Genomic DNA, 17,925 nt, shown 5'->3' with positions numbered 1-17,925 from the left:
TGTGGTGCATCTGTCTGTTATTTCTGTCCCTAATATCGCATCACCAGATTTAGGAGAGAGGCCATTTTATCTGGGAGCAGTGTAGCATGGTATTGGGTCCTCTGCCTGGGAGCTTAGAGAAAGGCAAGGCAGTGGGGTGTGGAGTGGGTAGGAGATGGTGGGGAGGAGAGGGGGTCCCGAGATGGCCTGTCACAGAGCAGTGATGGAGGATTGGAGGCCAGGGAGCACAGGCCCGCTGCTGATCAGCCAGGGAGGTCAAGCGGCGAGCAACAAGCCAGACCGTTACCTGGTACAACACCTGTCAGAAGGTGGTGATGGGGGGGGTGGCACTTGAGCATAGCAGAGGTCGTGGTGGAGGGGAGAGGAGGAAGGCGGGCGGCTGGGACGTCCGCCCCAGAGGCATTTCTCAAGTGCAGTGGAGCGTCTCCAGCGTCCGCCGCCGGGCAGGTGTCTGGACCGTGCGTGGACCAGGCAGCCCACATCGGCCGCCTCCGTCCCCGGGTGAGTGATGTGCGAGCTGGGCCGCGAGCGCAAAACCAAGCCCCTGGCTGATGGATGGGGGGCTGCTCGGCCTGGACCCGTGTTGTGACAAGCAACAGATGTTCTCCAATAATGTTTATCAGCCGGGCCTTCATCTTCAGATGACACACACCTGTTTCCAGTCAAACAGCCCCACAGAGGCCATCCATCCTCCCAGACCTGGGTGGCCACAGAGGGCTCTATTCCCCAGCCCTTATCCACCTCCTCATCTTTAATACCCAACCCTTTCCATCACACAGCTCTCTCCCCATCTCTAATCCACCTCTCAACCCCCAGTATAACCCAGCATCGCCAGCCCTAATCCTAATTCTGTGATCTCTCTGGGCTAGACAGGGGCTGGGCTGTTGTGCTAAACTGTGCCAGGCCTGAACACAACACAGCACTGTGGTCATGGTGGGAGAAGGGTTTTCATGGCCGAGTGAGGGTGATCAGAGCAGGAGGGGGTTAGGAGGAGGGTTAGGCAGGAAACCGGCGATGAAATAGCCCGTTGCAAGGTAAGATCGCATCTGGGTACTTTTTCGCTGTAATTAAGCATACACTCCACTCTCTCGGCAAAGAGCGATTTCTATCACTTCGCTGTCGTCAAGATTACTAGCCTACTTCTCTCTCCCTCTGTGCTCTGTCAGATCACACGAGGGCAAGTTGTTTGAACTGGAACGGACAAAACAAGCGGCTCCGATAAATCACCAGGGGAAATCATTTTAACGTGTCGTCCTGCGCCATTTGTTTGGTTGTTGCGTAGGAAAAGAAATGTGAAATGCCAAGCCTGCTAAAAGATGGGTATCTAGGAACTCTCCACACTCTGACTGTTAACACCAAGCAAGGGATGCAAAGGCTTCCTTTTGTTTATTCATCTGTTCTAGTCTGACAATGTGTGCAGTTTACTTTAATTATTACCACTATCAACCCACAATATCTACTCCAACAACTGAATGTTCTGACTTGAATCAAGAAAGGCCGTGTGATGATAATACATCCGCATAAGTGTGAAATTCTAGGGCACAATTCCGACGTAGAAAATGACGCCTTCCTTACGCAGGCCTTTGGCCTTTTCTGTAGTTGTTATTAAGACGTACCTTATGTAGTTGCATAACAGGCTTTGCAGGCGTGGTTCACTTGCACACTGAATAAATGTAATTCAACTGCTGAAAACCCTCCCACTTGCTGGTCAGCATATTTTCTCGTAGAGTTTTCATTCAATAGGGTTTTCAGTGCATTTATGTTCAATTAAGCCATCCCTTTAAATATGGTGTACTTTTTAATTCAATTTTTTTGACAGACTAGAATACATAGAGAGAACCGGTTCAGAGTATAGGGATCAATGATAGAATGCCATCTATGCATCTTTGTCTTTGTTTCAGGACCAACTGGTGGATTTAAAAAATACTCATCTCATAGATTATTTAGGCATTTTTAGGATTAGGAAAGTATGTATGAATAATACAAAAACAGGTTTGGAGAGCCTTTACTCACAAAATATGTTGATGAATAAAAAATACAGTGGTTTGATTCATGATGAAATGTGTCATATTCAAGTTAACATCCATGAAATATTGCAAGGTGGAAAAAAGTGAACAAAAGTCCTATTAATCTACCCTAATTCTCACTGTTCATGGAACTGTGTGACAAAGGTCCAGTCCTCATAAACCATGTGCCAGACTCCAGAGGCTCCAGGTTTAACCTGCTACTTGTGGTCTGAGTTCCATAATGATTCATAGAGGCTACATGTCCCAACATGAACCTAATATGATCCGGTAATGTTAGTGACCCTCAGGAACAACTCCACAGGCGTGACAGAGGAAAGAAAGGTCGACGGAATGAAATGGAATGATGCAGAATGTAGACTACAAATGGAAGAAAACTAACACCTAAGTGACAGTTATAAATGTATGTGGGTATTACTGACGATGGCTCCCGATAGTGACTAATATTTAACATGGTAGAAATGGTCAAATAAAACCTGAGCATAGGCTATAATTAAAGCGTTCTGAAGCGCTAGTTCATCTCTACAGAAGCCTATAGCTTGGGTGTTCAAATGTCATCCGCGCAAATTATTAAGAGCACAATAAAAAATTCGGAATAAAATTATATTTATAGCCTGCTTCACTGTGGAAAAGTGGTTGCAATACATGTCATGTTGATACATCTTACATCTCCACCCTGAAGGAGTATGGGGTGGATAGCATGCTGTTCTCCTGCTTAAATTCAAGGTCAGAATAAGGAAGAAAAGTGCGTAAAAGGGGAAAACGTTCCATTATCGTGTTTTTTAACTCGGGTCGGAATCGGGGCTCTAGTGAATGGATCTGAAACCGAGTTTGGTGCACTTGTTCTATGTCCACCACTGGATGGCACTGAGCATGGTACAAAAAACAAGACTTTGTACTAATAAACTTGACTCTCCCTACCTGACCAAGAGACCACTGTGTGAGTGTGATAGGGATGTGTAAAGGGGATATCTGAATTTTAAAAATTCTGAATAATAGTCTCCGTCCCAAATGACACTCTAATTCCTATATAGTGCACTACTTTTGACAAGGGCTCTGGTGCCATTTGGGACGCACACAGACTGGTTGTCTTGGTTTTTTCTCCGGTTTTCAATAACTCCAAGAGGATGTCAACAACAAACTCAAAGTGGTTCTTCTAACACGCCTGCCCTGCCCCTAGCTGGCCCCCACTGGGCCCCCATCAATGACCCATAGCTCCTTGGGAGAAAAACAAGTAGCGTAATGAAACCACCAGGAGTCTTAAGGAGATCAGCAGCTCTCTGTTCCAGAGAGGAGAGAAGCTGCCTGGGTAGGCTGTCCTGTCTGTAGGCTGACCAGGCTGGGTGGCTGGCTTACCCCTTCACTACACAAGTACCCAGGGATGTAGGGAAACACTGGGGGTGTTACCACTATTAAACTATTGAGAAACCAGACAAAAACTCAGTGTGATGATTTGTTGGAGTTCCCCCTTTTTGGCTGTCGCTTGATGCCAACTGAAAGCCAGCAATCATGTTCCTTTCCATACCCCCACGCCCCTCACCCTCCGCCCCCTTGTACTGTACACCCCCATGCCTTCCTCTTCAACAATGTTTCCCCCGGCATCTGAGTCAGCTGGAGTGCCAAGTTAATCAGTATGAGAGCCAGCTGCGACAGCCCCTCGCCTCTCTCTCTCTGGGGCCTGATGTATGTTCCAGTGAACGGGTGGCAGTGTGCCACACAAGGGCCCACTGGGCGGGTGGCAGTGGCAGCAGAGAGAGGAGTGAGGGTGGCGAGGCCATAATGAGGCCCGATGGATTCTGAGCCTCTGCCAGCTTCCCCATTAGCTGATTGGCTCCCAGCCCTACTGAGGAGTGGACCGCTACAGCCCACTACTACGCCCACAGACACACACACCCCACGGAGTCACCACAAACCCCGCCTCTCTGACACACACTGCAATTAAATAAACCAGATCATATGAACTAATCCACACTGCTTTTCTGTGTTCCCCCAGCTTGGGTAAATACACACACGCACACACAGACGCGCGCACACACACACACACACACAGTGTCCCTTCGAGCCTGCCAGCCCCACTCACACACAGAGGTCTTTATGTGGAGCTGTGGGATAATGGTGGTAATAACGGGACTCAGCGTGTGGATTAAGTGTGAGCCGAGGCATGGGTGACACTGGCATGTGCTAATCCACAATGATCAAATTAGCAATGCTGAGGAGCCCAACAGGGTACACTGCCAAACCAGGACCCATGCCCCCTTCACCCCCTGCCCACACACTCTCAGTCACATTCATACACACACTACCCTACTTTCAATTAATAATTTGGAGTTATTTCAATAGGAAATGGCCCCTCTGATCTATGGGTTCGACTTTGGTGATATAATTGCCTGGCTAGTGCTCTTTACAATGACAAGTATCCTAGTTTAGCGTTTGAGCATAAGATTGAAAATACTTAAAGAGACTCTCCTTAAGATTTGCATACTTTTTAGCCAGTAGTTCTGAAAGTAGTGCTCAAGAGACAAAAATGTTGTACTACGTCATATATGTGCAGATATGTGCAACACGTCATTGCTCTCATCTGTCTCTCTCTCTTTCCCTCTCACTCTCTCTGCTGTGTGTGCATCTTGCTGGCTGTGACTCAAATGGCAAGGAGCTCAAGACAGTAATTCTACTTCTAGATTATGAATGTATGAACTACACATTGACAGATCCAGTCGCTTCCGGAGCACATCTTTAAGTTGTTATTATTATAATCTCCAGCAGAGGGCGTAGTACAGGGTGTGTCGTTACACTGTGGTGAGGCAGGTCAGTAATGGTCCATACATACATACGGTCCCCTCTGGTCCATACAGCTTAAAGCCTCCTATACTCTAGGCTATTATCACCTCCACTCCATTATGACCCTGCACCGTTCGCACAGGCTGACCTCATCAATGCTGGACGACCCACACTGACCTCATCAACGCTGCCTGACCCGCCATGACCTAATCAAAGCTGGACGCCCCGTGGAGGAGGACTGACGGAACGGCGGGGCTGATCGACGAGGCCCGCTTAAAAAATCATCCCATCCATTAGGCTTGGTGAGAGCCACTGTAAATGTGTTGGAGAGTCAGGGCTTGGGATAGCCACTGTCAGCCCCCCCAACAAAAACCTCACCCCCCACACACCCCACTCATGGACTGGACAATGGACGTGAGAGGGGCTTCTCAGCCACAATGTCCGCCCACAAATGCGAGCCGTGACAGAGGGGGTGTGGGAAGGATGAGGAGGGGCAAGGGGGGTTCTGACAGGGACGCCTGCAGGATGGGAAGTCTTATTGAGCATTTGAGCGATGAGCCAGGTCATCACATCTCCCCACCTCATCCATCATGGCCCACAACATGGCCCCAAATAAAGAGGACACATTCCTGCCTCCGCTTCCACTACACTACGCTTCTCCCTCAGCCTCTCTTTCTCTCTCTCTCTTTCTCTCCCTCTGTGTCTGGCTCAATCTCTCTTTCTTTCTCTCCCTCTGTGTCTGGCTCAATCTCTCTTTCTTTCTCTCCCTCTGTGTCTAGCTCAGTCTCTCTTTCCCTCTGTCTATGTTGCTCTCTGTGCCATGGCCTGGGAAGAAAGGGGGGACCAGAGTTATCTCACACTCGGAGGCCCTGGGAGAGCCAGGAGAAAGGGCCAGGTGTCTCTCTGACTCCCAGCTCTTATTTTAACACACTGTCTGGACAAGAGGGAGGGAGGGGGGCAGGGAGAGAGAGTCAGAGAGAGGAAGAGAAAGCAAGAGCACACATTTAATCCACATTGTAGTCCTTTATTTCTTAGTTGATCCTCCCACAGTATTGAATTCAATTGCATTACAGTTACATTGTAGAAAGCATTAAAACAAAGTACCTCAACTTGCTGATTACTTTTTAAAATGGATTATAAACAAAAACAACAACGACAAAAAACAAACAATCTGGTCCCTCAAAATGGGAGGATAAATGAATATAATCTGTTATTTATTATAGGTTTGGCACAAGGGATTAACATGGACTGAACGTCACACAAGCTTGCAGACCACCGTAGAAAACTGCCAGATACAGATCTATGAAGACCAATCATGCGATTATGAAGAAATTATACCTGGCATCTTTTTCTTTGTTCATGTCTTTATAAGGTTTTGTTTTTTTCCATTTACATTTGAATCAATAAATTGTCGTACAAAAAAAACCCGAAGTAATATCTATTCATCATCAACCAGTCAGTTTCAATAGAAGAATAAAGAGTGTTTGGTATGTTTAATACTATCCGGCACTCAAAACGTCATCTACAAACCCCATTGAGTTCTGGAGTAGGCCCCAGCGAGGAATCTCCCCTTCGCTATGGGTAAGAGCAGTGCTATTCAGTAAACAAACTACAGTTTGCCAAGAAATAAATACAATTCTCAACATACAACAGCAATAACATCAACATCAACAACAATAAAAATGTAGAAAAAAAACAACACAAGAAAACATGATTGTCTAAAAAATGAAAGACACACAAGGAAGGGGGTAGCTAACAACTAGCATTTAGGCTAATTAGTGGTATCGTTGGCCGACTACGATGAGTTTGGGGTTTCGGGAAGGAGGAGAGATGCCCTTATTACTGTTTAACAATTATAATTCAGCACTTGCTACTTTTTCAGAGTAAAAAGAAAAAAAATGGTGGTTTCTTTTTTACTTCAACTAAAATTACAAACTATTTAGATCCTTTCACAGAGAGTGCAGCAGGGTGGGACGGAGTCCAGCTTCAGAGCCGCAGTTTGCAGACACTCGTGTACAGTTCTGTGATTGTGCAGACACACGCAGCTATGCAAACTCTTTCTTGGGTTGTGAAACCAGTCCGATTTCTCTCCGTTTTCAATTTTTATTTTGATCTTCGTTCATCAACAATCTTGTCGTAATGCGTTTGTAGCACCATCGTTCTTGGAGAGGTGGAGTTCATTTGGACTCGAGTCTTTACTCAGCACCACCCTTCCAAGTATACTAGCATTTCTATAAGTACATGTTGATGGGAAAACACCTGTTTATATCCAGGGGTTAAAGGGAATCATTCTCATAACGTATTTCACTGATACTCCAATTCAGCTGAGAAGGTCTGAAGCTGTGGTGCTGGGAAGGCTAGGAGTGGCCAGGTATGCTATGAGTGGCCAGGTATGCTAGGAGTGGCCAGGTATGCTAGGAGTGGCCAGGTATGCTATGAGTGGCCAGGTATGCTAGGAGTGGCCAGGTATGCTAGGAGTGGCCAGGTATGCTAGGAGTGGCCAGGTATGCTAGGAGTGGCCAGGTATGCTAGGAGTGGGCAGGTATGCTAGGAGTGGCCAGGTATAGAATGTATGCACACATGACTGTAAGTCGCTTTGGATAAAAGCGTCTGCTAAATGGCATATATTATTATTATTATTATATTATGCTAGGAGTGGCCAGGTATGCTAGGAGTGGCCAGGTATGCTAGGAGTGGCCAGGTATGCTAGGAGTGGCCAGGTATGCTAGGAGTGGCCAGGTATGCTAGGAGTGGCCAGGTATGCTAGGAGTGGGCAGGTATGCTAGGAGTGGCCAGGTATGCTAGGAGTGGCCAGGTATGCTAGGAGTGGGCAGGTATGCTAGGAGTGGCCAGGTATGCTAGGAGTGGCCAGGTATGCTAGGAGTGGCCAGGTATGCTAGGAGTGGCCAGGTATGCTAGGAGTGGGCAGGTATGCTAGGAGTGGCCAGGTATGCTAGGAGTGGGCAGGTATGCTATGAGTGGCCAGGTATGCTAGGAGTGGCCAGGTATGCTAGGAGTGGCCAGGTATGCTAGGAGTGGGCAGGTATGCTATGAGTGGCCAGGTATGCTAGGAGTGGCCAGGTATGCTAGGAGTGGCCAGGTATGCTAGGAGTGGGCAGGTATGCTATGAGTGGCCAGGTATGCTAGGAGTGGCCAGGTATGCTATGAGTGGCCAGGTATGCTAGGAGTGGCCAGGTATGCTAGGAGTGGCCAGGTATGCTAGGAGTGGCCAGGTATGCTAGGAGTGGGCAGGTATGCTATGAGTGGCCAGGTATGCTAGGAGTGGCCAGGTATACTAGGAGTGGCCAGGTATACTAGGAGTGGCCATGTGGGGTTAGGTAGCTGGAATGGTAGGTCTAGGTAGGATTATGAGGTTCTAGGTGGAGCTAGGGATGCTTAGGTGTGGCCTGGTAAGATTAGGTAGGGCTATGTGGGGCTAGGTAGGGTCTGTACTCTGTACACATATCCAACCGTGGCTGGACCGCGTTCCCGAATGGGTTCTCTAAATACAACCGACTTCGCACTGAGGAAGACTGTTCTCAGCTGAGTGGACACATGAAATGCTCTAGCAATGTAACGTCTAACAAAACCATCTCCATCATCCCTCCTACCAGCTGCCGCTGCTGTGCAAAACATTAAAAATCAACAGAATAAATACAGCTATTATTACTTACATTGTTATTTTCATCACCATAGTCAATAATCACTATCATCATCATTGTCGTTGATATTAAACATACTGACTCAATTTAAGGTCACAGAAGGGATGTTTGTTGGATCTCTTGGAGGGCTGGGCTGGGCGGTTCTCTGTGGACGGTGACCCTGCACGTGTGTAAGGCATTCTGCTCAGCAGTCAGATGGGCCGTGGTTCTGCTCAGCAGTCTGTGACGGGCCAAGGGCCAGGGGCCCCGCTGACGGACCCCAAGGCCTCTCAGTGCGATAGGTCGGGGTCGGGGGGGTTAGGGGTCAGGGATCACGGCATCATACATGGCTGAGGGACTGGATGGCACTGGACTCAGCAGCGGCCCGCGCCAGGCTGTGCCACATGGTGGCTGGTGTGTGGTTGGCTGGGTGGAGTGCGTCCTTGTCAGCCAGAGACAGCATCATGGCGTACGCCTGGGGAGAGGGAGAGTGACAGGTTAACTCCAATACACACCTAAAGTGTAGATACACACTCACACAAATACACCGCACATGCATGAGCACACACACACGGTTACACATATACACCCCCCCTTAAAGTAGTGATTTGATTGCATACATTTTAATACTTTTTCATACATTATCATGTTACATGTCACACAAACAGGCACGCACACACACACACAACAAACACGCACTTACCTGGGACTTGGATTTCCTGTACAGGGGCTGTTTGACAGCCTCAGGCAGGCTGGGGGAGCCAAAGGAGGTGTCCCCGTCGCTGAACTCACTGTCCTCCATCTTATGCATGTCAGAGAAGTGACGGATGTGATCCAGCGCAGAGTAGCTACTCTGATCCTCTTCCTCCTCATACCTGGAGAGGAGGGAGACAACCAAATCCCTGTCAACATTCAATTCAACTCAATTCAATTTCTCAACTAAACTTAAATAAATGAAATTGAACTAACTCAACTCAACTCAATTCCGTTCAATGATCCCTTCAGGGGGTTTAAAGAATGGTAATATACTGTCACAGTGTCTCAGCTTGGTACATACGTGTACGTGTATGTGTCCATATATTTTGGTCTACATAGTTGCGTGAGTAGATATTTATGGTGGAGGCTAATCCCCACAACTCGTACCTCCTTGGGGAAGTCTTGCAGTTGAGCTCCAAATCGCTAGGGCCGTCAAGTTCTATTTCGTTGAGTAGGATGTCACCATCTAGGTTGCCGGGGTGAGCTTCGTCCCTAGGTTTCCCGTCAGCGTTGTTGCTCTGCTCCCCTTTCTCCTCCTCGGCGCCAAGCTCCTCCCCCTCCTCCTCCAGGTCACGTGACCCATGGCTGGCCACCAGGGGCTTCTCCTCCTCGAAAGGACCACCGTTCAATCTAGCAGCGGAGACCAGGAAATACATGAGTAAAACCTAGCACACCACAAGCACAGTGCTGCAAAAACTTTACATAAGCAATATACACGCTCACGCTTAGCCATGTTGTACTTGCTGAAGCCAATTATACTCTTCTATCATTGCCATGCACCATACACGTATGGATACAAGGCTAACACACTCATTCTTACATAAAACTTTACAATGAAATGTGGTCTTGTGGTCTTGTATATTTTGGCCAGTCAGTCCCTGTAAGAGTCCCTCCTTCCTGAGTGAACAATGGGAGTAGAGAGAGGATAGAGAGCGAGTGGGTAGAGCAGCTTAGGGCGGAACGGAGCGAGCCATGGCAGCTGAGCTGGGGCAGAGAGAGGCAGAGTGGGAACCCCGTTTGTCATCGCGTCTCGGGGGCCCCTCTGGGCACGGGCTCTATGAACGTCTCGCTGATCGCTGCAGCACTTAGCAGCACCGCTCGGTCTCTCCCGTTGTTTATTTTCCTACTATCTCAGATTCATCTAATAGGCAAAATATTTAGCTGACAGGCCCATTTGTTGGGAGAGTTATGAGGGCCTTGCCAAGCAGCCCATTTCCCTGGTCCCCACGGGGAGAAAAGGCCCAGCTATCAAAACCTGACTGGGGTTTAATCTGTCCACTGTCTCTACAGCCTCAGGAAACCACCATTTGGTAAATCATCTGGAACCACATTAAGACTGATTCACTAATTACACTCTGGGATGTCTCTCGTCAGCTCCCAACTATGTATTTTTCTAGAAGAGGTTAACACACAAAGTCTGGCTGCGGACCCTCGTTATACACCCGCCAAAATCGCCTCGTAGATTAGAGGACCGTGAAGAGTCCAGGAAATAATCTATTTGAAGGAGAAGAAAAACTGAGTTTGCAATGAGCCGAGAAGAAAAGGAGTGGGAGAATAATTGCATATTTTAGCACAATGGGGAGAATCTGCTATCTGCTATCCATCTCTAGCGTTTATCAGACTGGGGCGATTATAGCGGGAATTGGACAGAGTTGAAAAGCAACGCGCCCCCTGGGTGGGACTGGGAGAGGGCCAGGGCTGCCAAGGTGGTAGTTGCCATGTCTTGTCGACATCGCAACGCACTGCATAGCGAGGCCAGCAGCGCCGGCCCAGACCAGAGCCTCCGTGATTAAGAAAACAGATCCGCTAATTACGCGTTCAAACGTGGTAATTTGCTGGGGATAAAGTATCTATCATAAGTAGTCAGGAGCGCCGCACTTTGAAAGGAAACACGGGCCGACCCCCTGACCCCGCCTTCTCCGACTTTCTTCCTGTCGGCGGACATGTTGGTTCCAGATGTGGGAGCAAGTCGCTCACGGGCTGCAGCCCCCCCCATCTCACTGACGCTCCAAAGCCTGCACCCACAACCCCATTTCTACACAAAAGAAAGTCAGAGATCTCTATCTCTACCTCCCTGATCAAACCCAAGGCACGTAAAAATAAGCCCGCCGACCTGTAGCCGACCGCTATCCTGAAGTTGATCATAGTTTTACAAGAAAATTCATTTGCATAATCATCAGACATAATTGTATGCAAGGCCGATACCGGTGCACATGCATGGCCCAAAGTCAACAGTTGTGAAAAGCTCCAGCACGTTTCCAAATGTGGTAATTATCCCAGATGTCGTCAGTGATGATTGCTTGTTGCTTCGAACCTCCCTGGGCGACATGTTCATTACTACACACACACACACACACACACACACACACACACACACACACACACACACACACACACACACACACACACACACACACACACACACACACACACACACACACACACACACACACACACACACACACACACACACACACACACACACACACACACACACACACGTACGCACACAGAAATGAATAAAGGCTGAAGTGCATCAGAATGCCGTAGCAGGCCAGCACAGAGAGGCCGTGTCCACCCATGTTTGTCTATAATCGTCTCCCTGTTTAGCCTCAAGCACTGAATATGTACTGCAGAAAAGCAGGCCTCTCGTTTGTGTGCGTGTGTGTGTGCATGTGTGCGTGTGCTACAGAGGATAAGATGAATGATGAATGCATGTACTGTTTGTAAAAGCTTTTTTTTTACACACACACATATAGTACATGTACATTCACACACACATCTAGACAAAACACATGACTTACCCTTCCTCAGAATGGTCAGGGGACGGCTGGTTCTGGCCTGTGTTGTCGATAAAGTTTTGTATTTCGTTGAAGTAGGAGTCCTCTTTGTCATCCAGGATGGCGCTGCTGCTGTCCAGCTCTGACCGAGGGGAGGACGCAGCCGTGCCTACAGAAAGACAACAATTATTTTCAGTCCGTTTGAATATTAGTATTAAAAGAATACAATTAAGACCAAAGTGACAGCCCCATTGGATTCTCCCTTTGGATGACAAGAAACTATTTGGAATCAGATAGTTGACGAGAAACCAATCCCCCACTGGCCTGCATGGGGCACCAGTGTACCAGTATGTACTGAATCTCCTGTTGGTGTTGGACCAAGGCCTGCAGGAATAGCACCCTTACACTGGCCTTATTACCCGGAAGTAAAGCTACTGCGGGGTTGAGGTCAATTGTTCCATTTCATTTTAGTTCAATTTAGAATTTGAATTTTTGTGTACTTCCGGAATTGATATGGCAGACCCTAACCCTGTACTCAAGTCTCTTTTTTCCTGGCAGTACTCATCCCCAATATAGTACCCGGTTGAGTATAATAAGCATATATTTAAGCAAACCAATATTACATTGAGACTAGGAGCTCAGACAAGTGATGGGACCAAATGTACAAGTCTGTAGGTTTCCAGAGAGTCTGTAGGTTTCCAGAGAGTCTGTAGGTTTCCAGAGAGTCTGTAGGTTTCCAGAGAGTCTGTAGGTTTCCAGAGAGTCTGTAGGTTTCCAGAGAGTCTGTAGGTTTCCAGAGAGTCTGTAGGTTTCCAGAGAGTCTGTAGGTTTCCAGAGAATGCAATGCCAATATTTGCTTTAATAAGTTAATGTATCTGATCAATGAGACTAGCTCCCCAACCAGAACTTTACGATGGGCGTCTGGCCAGGTGTCTCCTGCTTGCCTCCACATTTCTGATGCGATTCAGGGGTTTGCTGCGACGCAGAGCAACCTATCACACTCAACCAGCGATGATTTGTACCACCGAAAAAAGCTGCCGAGTCGTCGAACATTCAGAGCGCAACGGTATGGTGTTGTCGCAGAGACGGACGACAGATTAATTTAATCTAATTTCTTAGCTTCCCCAAATGCTTTATTTAACCGTAAGTAAATTACATTAAACAGCTGGAGAATTTACGGAGGCAATTGAGGCTGAGTGAGTGAGTGCTCACACAGCACATAAATATATTTGAATCATCAGCAGTTTTGTTGGTCACCAGTTAATTTGAAGAAAGATAGATAAACACACACTGTTGAATGCTCCCGCAGTTTTATTGCGCAACGCTTGGACCCAAAAGAGTTTGTCAGGATTGAAATATCCCACAATAAAACTGCGGGAGCATTAAAACGTGTACCTGTCTTTCTTTCATGACATAATTTTTTTGTATTTAGCTTTACAAACTGCACACCTCTGAGAACAAGCCATCTCCACCAGCGAGCTAAATCAAGGGTGAGTGAGGGTGAGGGAGAGAGACGTGGCACGAGCTCAGCCATCCACATAAAGAGCTGGGAACATTTTCACACTGTGAGACATTTTACAACATGACGTCACAATCATAGCGACTGGGAACTATTTCACGCTGGGAAGATTACTGGATGTAAGTACACTGCTACTACACGGGTTCATTTCCCAGGTTTCTGTAAAGCACTTTGTAAACAACTACTTATGTAACAAGGGCTTTATAAATACATTTGATTGATTGGTTGACTGAGAGGCTCTCTCACCTGAGAGGTTACCGTTCTCGTGTTTCTTGAGGTGACGGTCCAGGTTGGTCTGCTGGCCGAAGCAGCGGTCACACAGGTGACACTTGAAGGGCTTCTCCTTGTTGTGGATGTTGCGGATGTGGCGCTGCAGGTTGGAGGAGATGCTGAACGAGCGGTCGCAGTACTTACACCTGAGGAGACAGATAGGTAGGGGTCACTCATAGAGGTCAAAGGTCAAAACAGACGGGACTCATGTGGAACAATACAAATACACTACACACATGCTGGAGTAGATACATTAAAATAATACAAGCAATGAAAGACATGGGCCTTAAAGGGATACTTCACGGTTTTGACAATGAAGCCCTTCGTCTACTTCCCAGTGTCAGATGAACTAGTAAGGGAAAGGGAAAAGGGGATACCTAGTAAGTTGTACAACTGAATGCATTCAACTGAAATGTGTCTTCTGCGTTTAACCCAACCTCTCTGAATCAGAGAGCGGGGGGGGGGCTCCCTTAATCAACATCCACGTCATCGGCACCCAGGGAACAGTGGGTTAACTGCAGAATGGCAGATTTTTACCTTGTCAGCTCTGGGATTCGATCCAGCAAGCTTTCGGTTACTGGCCCAACGCTCCTACCTGCCAGATATCATTTCTATGTCTCTGTGTGCAGAGAGAAGTTGCTAACTAGTGTTAGCGCAATGACTGGATGTCTATGGTAACTGCTAGCATGCTAGTAGATAGCATAGACTTTCTAGTCATTGCACTAACACTAGTTAGCATTGGCTCGCGAAACTACCTCTAACCTCCTTGATACTGGATGCAGAGACATACAGATGTTTTCCATGAGTTCATCTGACTCTGCCTTTAACAATCTCCACTATTCTAATGATACACACACAAACACATACACACGTGTGTTCATGGACAGCCCCCATCATCCCCCATTCTCTCTCTCTCTCAGACATGATGGAGGAGCTCGTTCAAGGTGAAACCAGCTCTGTCTCTTATCTCCTGCCAGCACAATACAAATCACATTCTTCTCTCACAAAACAGGCATGCAACAAATCTGTTCGAGCCTAGCCCCCTCCACATCTGTTTGAGCGTAGCCCCCCCCCCTATGCAAAATTATACAAGATGATTACATCTTTTCTTCTAGCTGGAATTAGCTTGCCCAATTGGCCGTCCCTCAGGAGTGCCCTGTTATCTTCCGCAGATATCTTTAATGACGTGCCAGAGGGTAGAGGCTCAATCTATCAGGCTGCTGCAGAGGCCTGACGGCCTCCCCTGTGGTCAACTGGCCTCCCCTGGATTGTGTACTCTGTGTGTGTGTGTGTGTGCGCACGTGTGTGTGTGTGTGTGTGTGTGTGTGTGTGTGTGTGTGTGTGTGTGTGTGTGTGTGTGTGTGTGTGTGTGTGTGTGTGTGTGTGTGTGTGTGTGTGTGTGTGTGTGTGTTCCGAGTCGCCCCCTCCGACATCACAGTCATTATTCCAGCTGCTACCCCTGGACATCTGCCCCTGCTCCTCATCACCCCCATTTTTCACCAAACTTCCTTCTTTACCCCCCCTCTCCCCTCCCCTCTCCCTGTCACACCCTCCCCCATCTTCAAGTTCAAACCCCCCTCCTGTCAACCAGACGTCGGCCACCATTTTTCATCAGGCAAATTATTTAGCAGAATGATAATTGTTCCAGGCTTTTAATGGCGTAGAACAACACACAAGAATGCTGCCCATAACTATGGACAGGAATTCTCTGGGAAAATATCCGTGTAGCAGCGGACTGGGTCTGATAAATGAACGATGGCTGTCTGGGAGGACTCGGTGTGTGCCTGATCATGTTCTCTGAGAAAGTGTGTGTATGTGTTTATGATTGTGTGCTTTTGTGTTCTTTTTATGGGTCTTTGTGTGTCTGTGTGAAATTGTGTGTAGTCTATCTGACAGACATTAACAGATGACTTATACTGTAATGAAAAGGCTGTCCTGTCTTTATTAACTATTGTCTGCGCTCGCGGGGTGAGACGAACTGACGTTATAGGAGTGTTAGAGGGACATCATCCTTTCAGCACGGCATGATCACACTCCCTTTTCCCACATCCCTCATCCTACGGCTGACCCTTCTTTAGGGCTGGGTATGTTTAGCACATGGTGTGTGTGTGTGTGTGTGTGTGTGTGTGTGTGTGTGTGTGTGTGTGTGTGTGTGTGTGTGTGTGTGTGTGTGTGTGTGTGTGTGTGTGTGTGTGTGTGTGTGTGTGTGTGTGTGTGTGTGTGTGTGTGTGTGGGTGTGTGTGTGACTTACCTGTACGGTTGCTCTCCTGTGTGTGTCCTTAGGTGGCGGGTCAGGTTGGCAGACCGTGGGAATAGTTTACCACAGTATCTGATGGGCAGAGAACACCTCGTGTCACCATACATCTTAGATTTAAATTACCAGCAGAAAATGTATTCAAATGTCTGCGACATATCTTAGAACATGCAGCATTAACAACACAAAACTCACAATAGGAAAAACACATTTTCACTATAAATCAAAATTGATTCAAAAGAATACCTGTTACTATGTCTCTATCAATTAACTGATAAAAACCTGCTTGAGTGCAACATAATTTATGCATCGTGTTATGGTTTCATAATTCCACGAACAACTAGCTATTTTAATATTAATTTCACCACCACACTCAGCACTTGAAGCTAATGGAATGTGTGTGAGTAAGCTTATGTGTATAACGTAGCAGTGGGTAGGTGCAGAGAGTGGGTGTTGTCCACACACACAGCAAAGAGTTAGATCAAAGCACCGCTGGGGCCCCAAAGCCTCTCGTATTAATCTGCTAATCAGGGCCAACTCCCTGGGTAAACAGTGGGAGAAAGAGGGGGCCAAGCACGGCCCCTCACTGAGTAACACAGCACACACAGTCACCTCAAAGGGTTGACACTGGCCAGCCATGGAAATGAACAAAATGTTTGTCTCAAGGACATGGAATGGAAATAGGCCATACACTCAAGGACATATGTACTTTTCAGGTTTAGGGTCTATTCCAATTCAATTCAATCCAACTCAATTCATGAATTTAGAAGTATAGAAATAGGAATTGAGCAAAACCATGGGACTTTCAATCAGAAAGTCACGAGGCCAAAACCAGAGATGACGTATAGTGAAGACAAAACCATGGGACTTTCAATCAGAAAGTCACGAGGCCAAAACCAGAGATGACGTATAGTGAAGACAAAACCAAAACAACCTCTGGTACTATTTGCGAGTAAACGGTTTCCATGGTTACCTGCAGGTGTAGCGCTCCTTGCCCTTCCGCAGTAGCGTCTCGGGGAGGGCAGTGGGCGGAGCTCGGAAGTCAAACATGGAGGGGACGGAGCGCATCAGGTCACCTGACTCCGGGTTAAGCGAACCAAACGTCTCAAGCTTCTCCGCCATGTTCTCAATGGCCGACATCTGAGGAGAGACATGTCACATAAATGGTCAGGTAAAAACTTTATGGAACCTTCATTTAACCAAGTAAGTCAGTCAGTAACACACCTTATTTCAATTGATCACCTGGCAGGTTTCAGCTTCAGGGGCAACTTCTGGAGTCTTTAGGGATGTGGGGCTGTATTATGGACTCCCTTGGTTGCACATCATTCCCTAACCTAATGTGTGGGCCTTAACCCAACAACAAAGGCATATCTATAATCTCTAGGAACCCTACTTACCAGTTTTAAGGTTAAATGTGTCCCTTGCTGTCAAATAAATGTCTGAATGCAACGTCTGTCCTAACCGCACCACATTCCTGCTGTACAGACAGTGGTAGATTACATGGTAGGAAGTGTTGAGTGAAGCAGCCCACTGTCTAACTAGGCAGGATTGTGGTGCCGTTCGGACAAAAGTTGCGTTCAGACATTTATTTGACAGCGAAGGACACATTTAACCTTCAAACTGGTAAGTAGTGTTCCTAGAGATTATAGATATGCCTTTGTTGACGGGGGAAGAAATGTTGGGTGGAGCCGGACACATTAGGTTAGGGTTATTTTCCATCAATAATACAGTCCAATGTCGCAAAAGATCCCCCTAAATAGCCCCTGAAGGTAGTGCCAGCAGTGCATATAAGCAGAACAGAGCAGAGGGGTTGATGTGACAACATGAGTATAGTCCTTCAGAGAGAAGCTCTGACTGGCATTGAGTTGAGAGACACCATAAACCAAGGCTGTATTCAAACTAG

General features: G+C 47.2%; 1 protein-coding gene across 15 annotated transcripts in view; it reads right to left on the bottom strand.

The window, feature by feature from the left end:
- Positions 1-7,452: 7,452 nt before the first annotated feature.
- Positions 7,453-17,925, bottom strand: part of LOC123992868 (histone-lysine N-methyltransferase MECOM-like) — a 224,613-nt gene continuing 214,140 nt past the window's right edge. For all 15 annotated transcript variants that reach the window (XM_046294448.1, XM_046294454.1, XM_046294449.1 and 12 more), the window contains 7 exons: positions 16,996-17,162; positions 16,020-16,097; positions 13,745-13,914; positions 12,004-12,148; positions 9,587-9,829; positions 9,147-9,318; positions 7,453-8,918 (listed from right to left, as the gene is read on the bottom strand). In XM_046294448.1, coding sequence (XP_046150404.1) covers positions 8,784-8,918; positions 9,147-9,318; positions 9,587-9,829; positions 12,004-12,148; positions 13,745-13,914; positions 16,020-16,097; positions 16,996-17,162 — 1,110 coding nt within the window. In that variant the 3' untranslated portion in view covers positions 7,453-8,783. The remainder of the gene's footprint in view (positions 8,919-9,146; positions 9,319-9,586; positions 9,830-12,003; positions 12,149-13,744; positions 13,915-16,019; positions 16,098-16,995; positions 17,163-17,925) is intronic.

This window comes from Oncorhynchus gorbuscha, linkage group LG13, assembly GCF_021184085.1.
Source record: "Oncorhynchus gorbuscha isolate QuinsamMale2020 ecotype Even-year linkage group LG13, OgorEven_v1.0, whole genome shotgun sequence".
In the NCBI taxonomy this organism is placed as follows: Eukaryota; Metazoa; Chordata; class Actinopteri; order Salmoniformes; family Salmonidae; genus Oncorhynchus; species Oncorhynchus gorbuscha.
Note: the sequence above shows the minus strand (reverse complement) of the source record. Positions and strands in the feature narration are given on the sequence as shown.